The following is a 16,576-nucleotide window of genomic DNA, read 5'->3' as shown; positions in this document are numbered from 1 at the left end:
TATCCCTAAATAGAAAGGCATAAGCCCAATGTCTATCATATCAAACTCTAAACTCAACGTCGAGAATTTAAAATTGTAAGATAGATATAAATGTGATGGTGATGTCCACCCATGCGGTCTCAAGTAGAGATGGCAATCTAGACAGATCGTATGAATGGAGGATGTACTGTGTAGAGGGTGTGGATACTCACAAAAATGCAACCAATCCATCATCGCTCACTAATAATGATCTTTGGTCCCAACTAATACTCAACCCCTTTTCATCTCCTAACTATCGATGGTCACAATACTGATCTCATCGATGTCTAAGCCATTGGAGTTTCCACCAAAGACACATGCAACAATGTCCTGAAATATGTAACTGAGGGTTTCTTATTTCAATAAGCTTCTTGAGGTGTCATGTCCGTCATTGCCTTTATGTAACTCCTGTTAAGGATATGCACTAGAGTGTCAACTGCCTCAACCTATAAATAATTTCTAATCCTTTGCCTTTGAGCATACTCCATGCCATCTCCATCATTGTACAATTCTTGCAATCTGTAATACCATTCTATTGTGGAGTATGAGCAAATGTCAAATCTCTAGCCCCTTTCCACAAAAACTTCAACCTTATCTCAAAGAAAATACACCCATATCTTCCAACTAAATTCATTAAGAAGTATGAACCACCCAATGCAATGGTTGATATTTTACCATAGAGATCTGCATGTGTTTTTCTTTCCTGTGCTGATGCTGCTTGCCCATCATACAAGCTTCACACACATCTAACGTCTTTGAAGCTACTGGTAGATGTGCCACAATCCTAGACTAGTGCATCTCTTTCAAGACTTTAAAGCTCATGTGCCCAAATCTCTCATGCCATATCTTAATTATCTCTACATCATCTCAAGCTATAAAAGGTGATAGCTTATACTTGGATTCCTTTTGCATTGGTGATTATTGCGGCAAGCTTATCGAAGAGATTATTCAAGTCATGGTCAGCTATGGCCACAATGGATAACAAATTCCTCGTGGTGTATGGAACACAAAGGACATTATGTAACTGCTTAGTATCACCACATTGCTAGAAACAAAAGAAATGATACCTAGTATCATTCCTGACCGTTACCAAGATGGACTCTCCCACATGCTTGGACTACCGGCCTTTTTGACTAGTTATATGTCAGGATGCTCTAATGTCGATGATTCATGAACCATCAGACGTTAAGGAATGTTCTTCTTTTGTATAGATTTCTTCTATTGCCAGAAACCGCTCCAATTTCGTTTCAGCACTGTTCTCAAACTCCTTCCAAGGCTTCAAAGTGCCATTCTTCTCATCTGCTACCTTCAGTCTACATGCTTTAACCACGTGACTAGGCTTGTCGTAGCAGAAACAACTTGCCTTAGATTTCTTCTTCTTTTTAGAAGCATTGGGATTACCAGAGTCCTTCTTTTTAGCAGCATTGGGATTACCAGAGTCCTTCCCCTTGCCTTCCTTTGCATTTATGGAGAATGCCATGTTGCTACCATCCCCGGCTTTGAAACACATCTCCTCCTCTACACTCCTTAAAGGTAAGAGGTGGGTTATGCACTTGCATGTTGCATGTTGGTGAGGTCACCAAACTATCATACTTCAAGGGTAACACTTTGATGCATTTTCGTGTCAATTCTTCACTGGTCTTAGTGATTCCCACCGCAATGCTATCTTATCTTACCATCCCCGGCTTTGAAACACATCTCCTCCTCTACACTTCTTAAAGGTAAGAGGTGGGTTACATGTTGGTGAGATCACCAAACTATCATACTTCAAGGGTAACACTTTGATGCATTTTCGTGTCAATTCTTCACTGGTCTTAGTGATTCCCACCGCAACGCTATCTTATCTTGTAGATTTGTATTCGCGATATGAAATCCTGTGCTACTTCTCCATTAGAATGCCTTTCTTCCTATAAGCTGAAGCTGATTCTCAAGGTTTTGAATCCTTGTCTGATTCCTTTGATATTGATTGTTTAGAACTTGCCATGCTTCAAAAGCTATGGTAGTATGTTGAAGCAGAGTCATCACACTGAATCAGTGATGCTGGTGACGATATAGCATCTCTGCATTCCTTCACCTCCATGTCAAAGCGAGAATAGGATCTGGTAGTATGATCTATAGTTGATATATTGGGGATCCAAAGTAGGACCTGTATTAGATCAAAGCGAGAATAGGATCTAGTAGTATGATCTATAGTTGATATATTGGGGATCCAAAGTAGGACCCGTATTCGATCAACCCCTGTTGTGGTTTCCCACAACTCATATGAATCAATAATGGACCTAATCTTGAACTTCCCATGACCGAAAGGTGGACCAGGTTGGATCATCTCTCCAAATCTGCTTCAAATAGCAAACTACCAAAAATAAGCTTTCCCTAGAGCCTATGCTCTGATACCATGTAAGAATACACAATAGAAAGCTAGATCAACACAATACAAATCATTGAATTGCAAAAAGAAGTAGAGAGTAAACAATATTACTACTTGCAAAAAAACTTGATTAAAAATTGATGGTGTCTGTCCACCTGTATGCTCCGAGTATGTAAAATTCTACTCAAAATTACAAGGGTTTTTTTAAATTTAAAAAAAAGTAAAAAAATAAAATTTATTTTAAAGGCCTGATTCAATATAATTTTTATTTATTTTTCTGTCCGTTGACCTCTTGGTCTGATGATTTGATACGTATCGTCTTCTTCCACTCGCTTCTCCCCACCAACCAGCTTCATTGGCACTCTCATCTTCTTGTTGCATTGGCTAGTGGTTTTTTCTCCCGTGCGCTCAACCCTTGCGCTCCTATAAAGCCCGCCCCCCCGCCCCCCCCCCCCCCCCCCCCTTCATTCGAGGCCGGCACTGGTCATTGTGGTGTTCAGCAATCAACCCCCTCACCACTCTTTTGCCCAGCCATCACCTCCCCACTCTTTCATCCAACCACCCCTTCGTAGCTCATTTGCCATGCACCCCCTCTCCTCTCGTCTCAGTGACAGACCCCCTCTGCTCGTAGGCAGCCACTCACCCCTCCCCCTTCCCTACGATGCGCCCACCCCCCCTCCTCCCAGTTCACCCCTCTCTAGCCACCCCCACATAACCTCCCTCACCAACTCACTTCAGTAGGGCCTTCTCTCCTCTCCCCTCCCTTTTGGTGACCCCCCTCTCTAGGTTTAATTGCTCGCACTCCTCTCCCTCACTCACCTTCCTATTTACCCTATTTACCCTCTCGTAGCTGCGGCGCCTCACTCTCTCTCTTGGATCTATCCAGCCACCCCGTTAATACCCTTTCTCTCATCTCCTTGCCAGCCAATCCCCTTGCCACCTTTGGCTAAGTGAACCCCTCACTCTTTCGCGTCTCTCTTTACCCACCACGACGACAATATAGTAGGGAGTCTGGGGTACTAGACTTGCTAGGGGGGGGGGGGGGGGGGGGGGGGAAGTAGGGTGCTTTGCTTTGGCAAAAATAACACTAGGTCTCCCGATGCGTCTCCCCATTAGGGGGGCTCTTCATCTACACACTATGAGCCAACCCCTAGGAGACCCATTCCACCATTCGATCCACACACCCTACCATACAACGTGGATGTTGATGGTTCCCTCGTGTGATGGATGCATGAAGAAAGCAAGTCATGAACCATGTGCATGTACTTGCAAACCTGGAGTTTGAAAACTCCATCAAAAAGTGAAAATCACAAGATGAACTTTCAAAGCAATATGTCATTGATGTGTTGAAGTCAGAGTTGAGCCCCGTCAACCGACTCCCTCACTCTCCTTGCTTTGCTCATATGTAGCCCCTCACCACCCTCGCCAAGTACCCTTCTCTCTCTCTCTCTCTCTCTCTCTCTCTCTCATAGCCCTCGCCACCCCTCTTATACTCTCTTGCTAGCGAACCCCCTCACCACTAACATACTTCCTTCTCCCTCTAGAATTCTTGGTCTTGGTCTCTTTCTCCCTTTCTCTCAATCTCTAGTCCCACTCTCCCTCTCTTGGTCTTTTCTCCAACTACCTCCACCTCTCTTGTTTTGTTTTCCTGCTACCATATCTCTCCCTCTCGGTCATTCAAGATCTTTCTCCATTTCTCCATTTTTCACTAGTATGATAAAGAAAATAACTACAACTTGATATTATGCCTAAAGCCTAGTGGTTAAACTGAGGGATTGGAAATGTTACCTCCAAGGGGTTCTCAATATATTCTAAATTAAGAGAGGATTTCCACAAGACGTGTGAATTACTTTCCGACAACAAGAAAAGGCTCAACCATGACAAAGAACAATGGTTCGTGGAGGACGTGCAGAACGCCAAAGATGTGGGCATCCAAGGCTAGTTGACCGTGATGAGGATACCAAAAACGGTAGCTACAAATGTTTCCCAAGGAAGTGGAGGACCAGTCCACTTTCCTGTAATTGCAAATATGTGACTTTCACCTCACCGTGTAAGTGGGACCAACCCTAGAGGTTTTGATTAAGAACAGAGAATTGTTTGATGTATTTAACTAGGAAAAGTTTTCTTTAAGAAAATAGAGAAAGGATATCTCTCTCATGTGAGTATGTTTGTTGCATGATTGCTATGTGAAACATGGATGCAAGATTTCGACAAGATTGGAAACATATTTTAAAGTTGTTGTAAAATTAAATCAAGGGACATGTTCTCTTGTGAATAACCATTTTGAAGTGATCGGTTTGGGGCAAATGGGTATTCTCCCACCGGGGGCAGCCAACTCTTGAGTATTACAGAGTTGGGGCAACTGCTTATGATGGTTAACCCACCACAAAGAAGGGCGTGGGCTCCTTCCAGGGTTATAGACCTGAGCTTCATAGGTTTCATGTTTAGTGTAGGTGAGTGAGGGGACGTTTCACCTTACTAATATGCGATAACTTATCACCACAATGGTGACAATGCTTAGATTGTATGTAACTTAGTGCGCCGAGGGATGTTTTTTTAATTGTATTGTAATCCAATTTTATGATTATATATGTATTGATTTTAAAATGATTTGTTGGCATTAAGGGATGAAGGAACCCATGAAAGAAATTAAATCAAAGACTTTTGTTATGTGATGCATCTGTACCAACAAATGTTCTTAGTAATTAAAAACCTTATAGTTGATTGTATCCTAAATCTGGAAAGTGGGTGGTAGGGTGGACTCAATTAGTTAGGTACTTTCCAAAGAACAAAAAATATAGTTAAATATTAAGTAAGACTCCCAAGACCATGAATGTATTCGTATATCGAAGAGTCAAGAATTGTCTCCCGATTAGGCAATCTTGATAAGAAATCTTGGGGTGTTACTTACTAGTGAGATCCCTCCCTACCACGAAGTATGGAAGGGTACAGGAGGTATCTTACATAGTAAGGAGTTTTGATGGTGATAGATAGGATCTGGATAGAGGATGTCTCGCTTACAAGAGTGCTTGAACATAATAAACTTGATGATGAACTAAGGTCGCCAAAAAAGAGAACCCATGGTAGGCATAGACGTAGGTTGACCAACCCACGACTTGGTTCAAAATGACCAACCGACCATATTATCCAACTGGAACCATAGTAGACTACAACATATTCCCATACGTCCTTTACGCAGCTCCCCCATAGGTCCTTTACGAAGCTCCCCCATAGGTCCTTTACGTAGACCATTTGGACCCTCAAATGGTCCCAGCCTGAACAAAGTGTATCCTATCCAACACTCACTAATGTGGTCACATAGACTGCACAAGCATGCATCCTACTTGGCAAAGTGCCACGTTTACATAAGCCATCTCTTAAGTATTTGGCAACACTTAGGTACCATCTAGTGTCTAAATTGGGAATTGTTAGGGTGCCCAGACGCTCACCACAAAACGACTACTCCTCATAAAGGAGACCTTACAAAATAGAGCACATCCGTCACCCATAGAAACGTCACGAGGGTGGAGCATTGAGAACATGGTTTTCTAACAATATATAAGTTAGCACGTGAATTCAACAAAAAGGCTTTTATCTTTTATAGACTTATAAATTCGCATAGACAAGGTTCTAAGTGAAATTTGTATAAGTTTGGATAAAAAGGGTTACTTTTATGACTCTTAAATTAACAAATGGAGTGTGGTTAAAATCCATAAATGTATTGATAAGGGGTTTATAACTAACCTTCACATAGTGACCCAACTCCCACCCCACAAAAGCTAGTAGCCACATAATCATTGGGAATTTCCTTTGACATAAACTCTCCAACATAGGCGAGCACCCACTCGGCACACCAAGCATATATATTGATTGAAAACCCTTTGTGCATATACATCTCTCCACCTCTTGTCCACATGTTCTAACGAAGAAAGCAATGGAAGAAGCCCCTTCTAAAAATAGACTTCAAACACCACCAAGGCTTGAACTTTTGAGAGAACACATGGCCATAGCAAAGTGATGAAGATGATGTGTGAGAGAGAGGGGGGGGGACAATTTGAAGAGATACCATTAAAACCGAAGCGGTAAGGTTTTTAAGCAAAAAAAATCAAAAATAGGGTTGAAGGGCGGTTTGCACGCAAGTCAAAGGATACCATAAAGACTGGTCAGTGGAGGTAACACGAGCGAGAGTCAAAACTCGGGTGGCCCGCCGACCAAGCCCTGGAGCTATCAGAATTTAGAAATGCATAGGTAGGCCATTGGTGTATGGGCACGTGTGTGGAATCGTGGATGCCATCCACGTACACCTTGTTAAATACGGAGGAACAGATGCCTATACATCGTTGGCTGCTTGTGAAAAAATGGCTCCTCGCCCGCCGCTGGGGGTTTGCTTGCTTCTCCTCCTCACTGTCTCTGCACTCTCCGTGAAGCCCCCCGAGGGTCGGTCTCTCTCTCGCGCGCGCACACTCACACGGGAAATCATCTTTAAACGCACATACTGAGACGCCAAAATTCTCTCAATCTCTCTCTCTCTCTCTCACACACGCACACGCACACGCACACGCACACGCACACGCACACGCAAACATCTTAAACCCTAATGATCTCTCATACTTTCAGGTGACGCGCTGCAATTGTTTTCCCACGAATCGAGCGGCCAACAGTATGTGCAGGTCCTCTCTCTCTCTCTCTCTCTGTGTGTGTGTGTGTGTGTCTCTCTCTCTCTCCCCCCAATCCTGTTTACATCAAGGCGTATTTCTGTTTTTCAACCACCAGGAACGACAACGCGAGCTTTGGGTGAATCGTGAAGACTATATCTGCAGCCCAGCATGTAAAACTGTCTCAGCGGATCATACGCCAGAGCCTTAGTCAAGGCTGCTCTAAATCTCCTGCTATTGAAGAAATTTCAGAGATCTCTATGTCTCAAGAATTAACGGCTACTTGTACCCTTCTTGATAAGGTTTGAAAACCGGTGCTGGTTTCGCTGGTGTACAGTTGTGATTCTAATGACCTTTTGAATTATAATCGAACATGCTTACGTTTGTTGTATACCCCAGAACTTGTACATAAAGTTTCTGCTCCATATAGAGATGAAGTTATGTGTGTGCTTGTGTTTGTGTAAAGTTTTTCGTTGAATTACTTAACTAGTAGTTTTACTTTTGGTATCAAAGCCTAACGTTTGGGGCAAAGTTTTTCTTTTCAAACGTTCCGTTTGTGTTGGTGGTTATTCTAGAATATGAGTTAGCCTATAGAGTTAGGGGAATATAATCTGGTTTGGGAAAAGTCCACCCACTCTTGTCATCCCAGGTAAGGAATTTTGGTGGCGATTTAGATAGACTCCCAGGTAAGGAGCTTTGGTGGCGATTTAGATAGACTCTGGTTTGGGTAAGGCACTTTGATGGTGAATATGAGTTAGCTTATAGAGTTAGGAAAATATGATCGGTTTCGAAAAAGTCTATCCACTCGTCATGTTGTCCTAGGTAAGGAGCTTTGATGGGGATTTAGGCAGACACTGGGTAAAGTGCTTTGATGGCGATTTAGGCAGACTCTAGATGGAGAATGTCTTGCTTACAAGAGCGCTTGAACAAAGTGAACTTGATGATAAACTAAGGTTGCCGATCTAGTCTTTATATAGTAACCAAGGTCGGAATGGATGTGGGCCGACCACGTTGGCCAACCCATGACTCGGCCCAAACTAACCAACTGACCATATAATTCGATTGGGACCCTTATTACACTACAACAAAATCCCGCAAAGACTTTGGTGTAGCTCCCAAAGCCATCTTAGATTGTCTAGGTCCCCACAACCCGAGAACAGTGTATCCTCCTCGGTTTGCTATCCATCACTAACTAATGTGGGCACATAGCCGACACAAGCATGTATCCTTCTTGGAAGAGAGTACCAAGTCTACATAAGCCGTCTCCTATTTGCCTGGCCACATTTGGCCATCATCCATGACTATTACTCATATAGGAGACTCACATTTGGCCATCATCCATGACTTGCTCCTCATATAGGAGGCCTTATTGTTAACTCACAGAATGGAGCTGGACTCACATACACACAGTTCTTAAAGACAAGAACACAGAGGTGTAGAGTGTGTGGGAGATTCGCACACTCAAAGGAGAGAGATGAAGTTCTCTACAAGTACAAAGGAGAAAGTACAAATGAGTAGAAACCATAAATTGTGGATGAGGTTTCTTATACACTAGCTAATCCTAAGGTGTCCATGGCGATGAATAAAAACCTCGTGGGCTAAAAGTGCCCATGGTATAAGTACATAGCCTCAAAGTGCAATACTACCATATATCTAGAAACCCTCCCATGTGGTACAAATGTGAAGTTTTACAGAGATTGCAGATCAGTCTTTGAAAGGGAACATGCCCAAAGCTTTGCGAAAGGCCTTAAAACTTTTCACATGATAAGGCTTTAGTGAAAAGATATGCCACATCGTCATGTGTACTGCAATAGGTTGTATTGATCTCACCTGCATGGAACCTCTCGTTGACATAGTGGTAAAGCACCTCAAACATGTGCTTGGTCTTAGCATGAAAGACATGATTCTTTACAACTTCCATTGCGCTCTGATTGTAAGTGAGAAAAGGAGTAGGGGTGTTAGGGACACAAAGATCCTCCATCAATCTACTCAACCATATACATTTAACTGTCACAATGAATGCTTATCTGTATTCAACTTCACAGGATGATGTTGCCATAGTTGGCTGCTTCTGCTAAGCCAATATATGCATAAATTTCCAAGAAAGAAGTAGTTTCCATATGTGGACTTTTGTGTATCATATTCGCCTGCTTAGTTGGAATCAATGACCTACAATTGTAATCACTCTCCTTGGCATAGAACAATCCAAGATCTTGAGTGCCTTGCAAGTATCTGGAGATATGTTTATCTGCCTCTGCCAAAGATTAGTGCCTATGGGCAACGCATAAACTTTGAAAGCTGTGACACACCATACTAGATGTTTGGTCGTGAGTTGCACAAATAGATTAGGCATCCAATAGCTTGATCATAGTGGTTATGTTGAATGGTTCATCGGTATCCTAAAAATTAAGCTTAACAGCAGGTTCCATTGGTGTAGCAATTGATTTACAACTTTCTATATTGAACCTTTTGAGTAGTGCCTTGATGTACTTAGATTGCTTAATGACTAGACCATCATCTTGCTGTATAAACTACATACCCAAGTAGTAGTGCAAAAGACCAAGATCTGACATCTCAAAATTTAAGGCAAGTTGCTATAATGAAATTGTCATTGGTACCTATTCACACTAGCAGTCATCTTAATAGAGAATGACAACAAGAAAATCCTGCTTATCCTTCTTCACATATAAAGTGCTTTTCGTAGGACTATTTTGAAATCTCTGTCCAGTCAAATAGGCATGAATCTTGTGGTACTAAGCTATGGGTGCCTGTTTCAAACCATATGAAGCTTTATTAAGCTTGCATACCTTTTGTTCTAAACCAAGTTGGGTAAAATCAACTAGTTGTGACTCACATAAACTTCTTCCATCAAATCAACTACTTGGGTAAAATCAACTAGTTGTGACTCACATAAACTTCTTCCAGCAAATCACCATTCAAGAACGATGTGTTGATGTACAATTGGTGCACTTTCCATCCATGATGGGCTAGTAAAGCAATAACAAATCGTATCGCGGTCATATGGGAAGTGGGAGAAAAAGTCTCATCATAGTCAATTGCTTTTTGCTGAGCATAACCTTTTGCAACAAGTTTGGCCTTAAATCTATCAACAGATCCATCTTCCTATCTCTTGACTTTAAAAACCCACTTAGTACCAACAACTTTCTTACTAAGTGGTAGACTCCTAGATCCACTAAATCCCAAGTATCATTTTTCTAAATGACATGGATTTCATCTTGCATGGTTTTTACCCAATTTGAATCTTCTCATGTCTCTTCAAAAGGCTCAGCTTCATTTTATAGCATGTAAAGAATTAAGAAATGTAATCACAATAATATCTGCTTAGTTTGAAGAAGTGGTTCTAGCCCTAGATTTGGTTCTACTCTGCAAAGGAGAAAATAATTTGCTATCTTGCAAGGTGCTTCTAACCCATTTAGGCATAAGCCTAGATTCATTGATTGCTCTTTCATTATTTATTGCATCATCCAACTTATCTAAAGTTGGTGCATCAAGTCCTTAAAAAAAAAGGATCAGTAGAGGCAAAATCTGCTGAGAATCAACAAATACTGGTATAGGTGATAACCCATCAAACATGTCCAGAGAATTGGCATATGAATTCTTATTGAATTCCATCATTGGATATACATAATCCTATACAAAAATGACACCTCCATTGACAATAATATTTTTTGTGAGAGTATTTTAGAGATGATAAACTTTGCTTTTAGCACTCTAACCAATAAAAATGCATTTCATTGCCTTGCCATCAAGCTTAGTTTTGCTTTGTGCTAGCACATGAGAATATGCCAAATAACCAAAAACATACATATGGTTAACTTAAGTTTTTGATTGAACCAAGCCTCATAAGGAGTGATAATCTTCAAAGATTTAGTATGCCATACTTGTTCAACACATAGGTAGCACAAAGAACTGCTTCCATTTAAAACTTGTGTGAAAATTGCTACCCTTTAACCATGCATCTAATCATCTCCATGAGTCTTATTTCTCCTCCCAGCAATACCTTGTGGTGTATAAGGAGTTGTACACTGATCCTTAATGCCTTTTTGTATCAAAAAATATTTAATTACATTAGACATGTATTCCTTCCCTCTGTCAGAATGCAGAGTTTAAACATTTAAGCTAGTTGCATTTTCAACCATAGCAACAGTGTTGAAAATGAGAAAATTTTTCTGATTGTTTCTTCATAGGGTAAGACCAACTGTACTTATTATAGTCATAAATAGTGAAGGTAACAAAGTATAAGTTTCATTACAGAGAAATAGTCCTTATCATTGGACCATGCACATCATTGTGTATGAGCTACAATTTGTGATCAGCTCTATCTATTGTATTGATTCTCAAGGTTTTGAATCCTTGTCTGGTTCCTCGTCTCATATTGGTTCTTAAGAACTTGCCATGCTTCAAAAGATATGGTAGTATGTTGAATCAGGGTCATAATTGAATATTGTGGAGTGGTATAATGTATTATCGTCACATGAAGCTTTAGCTCCTTCATTATTTACACACCAAGGTATCCATGCATCTTTAAGTGTCACTACATCTTGTATATGGCCAATCATAGAATTCGACACACTAATAGAGATCCAATATATATCCTTGATCGCGATGTCAAGCCATGCTTTGAATGTCACCTCTACGTGTTGTGTAGTGGGATTCTTGAAAGGAAGCTTTAGCTCCTTCATATCACCTATAGGGTGGTCATACAATAAGGATCCTCACTTTGGATCACCTTGCAAGTTTTTTAAGCAAAAAACAATCAATCTTTTACTAAATTTGGCTAATCTCACCCACTTGGTAAAGGAATTTGACATTGAGCTCATTTAATGAAACATCACACTCTTAGTTGTGCACTTAAATATATGGTCCGATTGAAAATCGAAAATTTCAAACGCCAAATTTCCTACATCACAAATATAGTACATATGGTAGGTCCCAAACTCATATAGGGAGACAATACGATCATAAAATGTTAAAAACTTCCTTGTTTTAACTCTTGCATGTAAGTTCTATTTTAAAATAATTATTATATGTTTTGAAAGTATACAAAAAGAGTAGTTTTTTTGTACATCATATCTTTATATCAAACATTATGTATTTTTACTTGATTAAATGATCCTAGCGTAGATAATTATGAGGATAATGTGACTATATGGTCAAATTTCATTCTTAACAGTTAGATTTTTTGAGATCTCCATTGGAAATTTACTTCAAAGTCTTAGAGCAATTGAAAATAGTTAGTATATAAATTGTAGAGATTCGATTTTATTTTATTATGCAATAATTTTATGTGAGAAATTAGTGCTAATCATGGTAAATCTATAGAAAATATTTTGGTTTAATTTGAGTAAGAAAAGGTATATTTTCATCCATTTTATGTGAAAATAGCACTACTTGAGTAGTTTCTTGTCTTCCAAGCCAAACCCAAGTCTAATTAGGCTTGGTAAAGTAGGTTAGGTAATGTACCCCTAAGGTGGCCATAAATGTGGCCACGTGTGTGACATGTCACCTACACATAGCATGCATTCCATTTCAACATGCCATCTCAATGTGTCACCTCACTATGCCACTTCAACATTGATGACATGACATGCCACCTCATCATTGATGACATGGCATAACACTATTACCCCACTTGGTTTGGTTGAAGCATGTGGGCCTCCTCCTCCTAGTGAGAGTGTGAATGTAAGAGCCACCATAGACAAGCTAGCCATACACGTCGTGTGTCCAAAATCATTCACAACTTTTTTCAAGATCTCACTCACTTGTCACAATCTGTTATTTCTCATATCTCTTATTGACCATCCTGACCAAGCTGAGTGTAGGGCTACTACTGGGATTGGTGAGTGTCGAGAGAGGAAGCAGGTGTGCTAAGGTTCTTAATAGTGTTTGTCGCTCATATGCATCCATCAAGAAGAGGAATAGCTTGGATGCATTGGCTGCTCGTCGCGCTATTGTAGCCACTATATGTAGACTCCACTTGGCAAGCGAGATGAGAGCTACCTCTCGCATTATTCGCATAGCACCACACACTCTTAGAGGTGGTTCTTTAAGGAGGAAAAGCCTAGATACGGATGATAGTTGTAATCGTTTGATTAATGATTATAACACCATAAATTTTGGGAGGAGAATTATAGAGCTTCTCTAGCATTCAAGAAAGCATTGCAAAAAAGAGTCTCAAAGAGTGTGTTAATCAAACATGGGGTTTGCTTTCTTGAGGTGAGTCAAATCGATTTAAATACTCAATTTGTGGAGGCATGCCCTTGTCTCAAGATTGGCCAAATTAGATATTTTGAGCAATGCAAGCCATGGTTTGTGCGCTATGCGTGAAAATTAGGCCTTTCCAATGCACATTACAACCAAATATGGTTTGATGGTGACCAAACTTTGCAAGAGTGTATATGTGGATCCCACCCTCACTCTTGCAAAGTTTGGTCACATTTAGTTGCCAAGGCCCAAATTTTAATGTATTGTGGCCTTAGAGCGTCCCCTAAAAATTGGGCCTTTCCAACGCACATTGCTACCAAATGTGGTCCGATGGTGACTAAACTTTGCAATAGGGTATGTGTGGACCCCGCCCTCACTCTTGCAAAGTTTGGACACCATTGGAGTACATTTGGTTGCATTGTGCATTGAAAAGGCCCAATTTTCAATGTGTTGTGGCCTCCTAAAAATTGGGCCCTACCAAAGCACATTGCAACCAAATGTGGTATGATGGTGACCAAACTTTGCAAGAGTGTATATGGGGACCCCAACCTCACTCTTGCAAAGTTTGGCTACCATCAGACTACATTTTCTTGTAACTAGTGTGACTAGTTGGTATCTCTTTTCTCATCTTGCAATCCCCATATCTCCCTCCAATCAAGCACGTAGGGAAGTGGCCTGAGACCATGAATTGGGGCTCTAATACCATCTTAGCAACCAAGAGTTGCCACACTGCCTATGATGTGTCATGATACCACACCACAAATATAAATATTGCCCAACATATGTGTCTAGCATGCTTTCTAGAGCCACTAACATCCCTAGAGGAACACCAACCTCACTCTTGCAAAGTTTGGTTACCATTAGACTACATTTGGTTGCAACTACTACCTTTGTAGGTGTGGGACTAGTTGGTATCTCTTTTCTCATCTTGCAATCCCCATATCCCCCTCCAATCAAGCACGTAGGGAAGCTACCCGAGACCATGAACCGGGGCTCTAATACCATCTTAGCAACCAAGAGTTGCCACACTGCCTATGATGTGTCATGATATCACACCACAAATATAAAGATTGCCCAACATATGTGTCTAGCGTGCTTTCTAGAGCCACTAACATCCCTAGAGGCACACACACCCCTAGAGCCACTAACATCCCTAGAGGCACACACATCCACATGGGCCTGCAGAGGCTTTGACATGCTAAGGTAGGTCCCCCCACTTTGCCTAACCAACCCTCCCGTCTTCCACAAAAGACAGGCTTAGGGGAGTTGAAGATAGGAGAGGTCTCTTTGGACTATATATACTCTTTCATCTTCTACACTACCTTTTCATGTGGGATAGGCTTGGCATTCTTTTTTCCATCTTGCAATCCCCACTACACCTATACACGATTTTAATGCACCTCCAACATCCTTCACATTCCCAAAAAAAGGTGCGATGATGGCTAGGATATTTATATGATAATAGGATAAAATTCATGATGAAAATTTATAATACTTACGTATAATGGTCTACTGATCATGTTGTATATCTTAGGAAGGATAGTCGAATCCTAGATGTTGATTTAAAAACAAGGAAGATGCACCCCGTGGGTAGAAAACTATTTCAACATCCTCTTTTTCGACTATAAGTAGCACAACAAACACCTCTACCACTGAAGATGTAACGGGCAACAAAGAAGCCCAATCTCTATTTCCATCATGAGATTTGGAAAGGTGTGCCAAAGATTTCGGGACCACTAATATTATTAATAGTAGCCAATCAAATGGGCTATGATTGTGAGTAATGCATGTGTGTGGTTCTAGTATGCATGTGCGATGACATGCTGTTGTGGAGGAGTGCATGTGTGATGTATTATGGTGTGTACAACCTATCTTCTTCAATGACATGCTGTTGTGGATGAGTTGCATGTGTGATGTATTATGGTGTGGACAACATATCTTCTTCGATGGCATGCTGTTGTGGATGAATGCATGTGTGATGTATTATGGTGTGGAGTATAAGGCTTGACACATAAGAGATGAACTAAGATTGATTGGCGTGCTGATTTTATGTATGGAAGGCGGTAAAAGATCGTATCACATAATGACAAACTCGAGGGTATTTATGCTCTCTTACACGTTAATGACGTTCAAGGCTGCACCTTCAAGATCCATGTACTTGGCCGGCTCTTCACCAAATTCAGCGCTTGCTGCGATTAAGGTCTCCACAGACTCGTTGTGGTAGCTCTTGCATGAAAGGTAGAGAACTACATGCGCAGCCATGCTATAGAGGGATATGAAGGCCTGCAGGCTAACGCTCACAGCTGCAACACTAAATTTCCAAAGCATTGAAGCATCCCTGGAAACCGAGATGGGAAGAAACAGCAAGCTTATTAAGCAGACGAAGAAACCTGTCAGCCGGAAAGCCAGCCATTTGCTTCCATTTATCAGATAGCTGCTTCTCCTCATTGCATCCCAGCCCCACTTCTGTTCAAGAACTGTAACAAGGTAAGACAGGCTCCATACTATGCTTAAGTAGACCAACCCTACTTTCAACCCAAGGAACAAAATGATCACAGGGCCGGCTAGCTTTACTTTGATAGCTGATAATATGAGAGCAAAAAAGATGATCAAGATCGTCGTAGCTGTGATGATCCCCATAAACGTTGCAAAGAGGCAAAGCTTGGTGAGGATGATGTTTGTGACGGATCTAGGGATGGCCATGAGAGAGCTTTTGAACTGGAGGCTCTTGTGGAGATAGCCTCTGCAAATGCTGAAAGAGAGGGGGGGCATCGAAACCAAAGCGATGAAGAGGGCAAAGATGAAGAAGATGACGGAGTTGAGGAGAGGGTTAGGGTAGGGTGGCCGGACGGCAATATTATCATCTGGAGATGGTGGTAACTGGCCTGTGGTGGCATTGTAGATCATGGAGACGGTAGCTGCGATAGTGTCTTTGTTGGAAGCTGGAGTAAAGGCTACAAGGAAAGCATAGGGGAGAAGCTGCAAGGTCAATGCAATACACAGGAAGTGCTTGAAGTTGCTGTGGATGATTCGTGCGGTAACCTGCAAGATGCCGAAGAAGCCAAGGCGATTCATGGCGGCACTCATCATGGCGATGGAGGAGGAGGAGGAGGAGGAGGAGACCATCGTGACTAACCTTTTTATCTAACACCACCACATCCACCCACTCTTTGGGCCGGTTTTTCTCCTCTTAAGACTTATCTTGTATTTTTAAAGAATTGTGAGCGAACCATCCGAAGAAACATAATGCCAAGACTTCTGACTTCCGGCCCCATCCACAACATGACAAGACCTTGTGGATACTCTTTGG

At 41.3% G+C, this 16,576-nt stretch overlaps 1 protein-coding gene and 1 long non-coding RNA gene across 2 annotated transcripts; one reads left to right on the top strand and one right to left on the bottom strand.

The window, feature by feature from the left end:
• The first annotated feature begins 6,693 nt into the window (after positions 1-6,693).
• LOC147636063 (uncharacterized) lies at positions 6,694-7,434 on the top strand. Its single transcript, XR_015266388.1, has 3 exons — positions 6,694-6,823; positions 7,004-7,056; positions 7,160-7,434. It is a non-coding gene; the product is annotated as an uncharacterized LOC147636063 (long non-coding RNA).
• Positions 7,435-14,991: 7,557 nt separating this feature from the next.
• Positions 14,992-16,452, bottom strand: LOC147636062 (uncharacterized). Its single transcript, XM_086801494.1, has one exon. It carries the CDS (start codon positions 16,390-16,392, stop codon positions 15,379-15,381), a length of 1,014 nt encoding a protein of 337 aa, XP_086657620.1. The 5' UTR covers positions 16,393-16,452; the 3' UTR covers positions 14,992-15,378.
• Between the last annotated feature and the right edge of the window lie 124 nt (positions 16,453-16,576).

Source organism: Cibotium barometz, chromosome 8 (genome assembly GCF_041138505.1).
Source record: "Cibotium barometz isolate CiBa-2024 chromosome 8, ASM4113850v1, whole genome shotgun sequence".
Taxonomy (NCBI): domain Eukaryota; kingdom Viridiplantae; phylum Streptophyta; class Polypodiopsida; order Cyatheales; family Cibotiaceae; genus Cibotium; species Cibotium barometz.
This window is presented reverse-complemented; position numbering and strand designations above follow the sequence as displayed.

Bases quoted from the DNA above. Each gene is read 5' to 3' on its own strand.
- LOC147636062 (XM_086801494.1), bottom strand. From the start codon at position 16,392: ATGGTCTCCTCCTCCTCCTCCTCCTCCTCCATCGCCATGATGAGTGCC.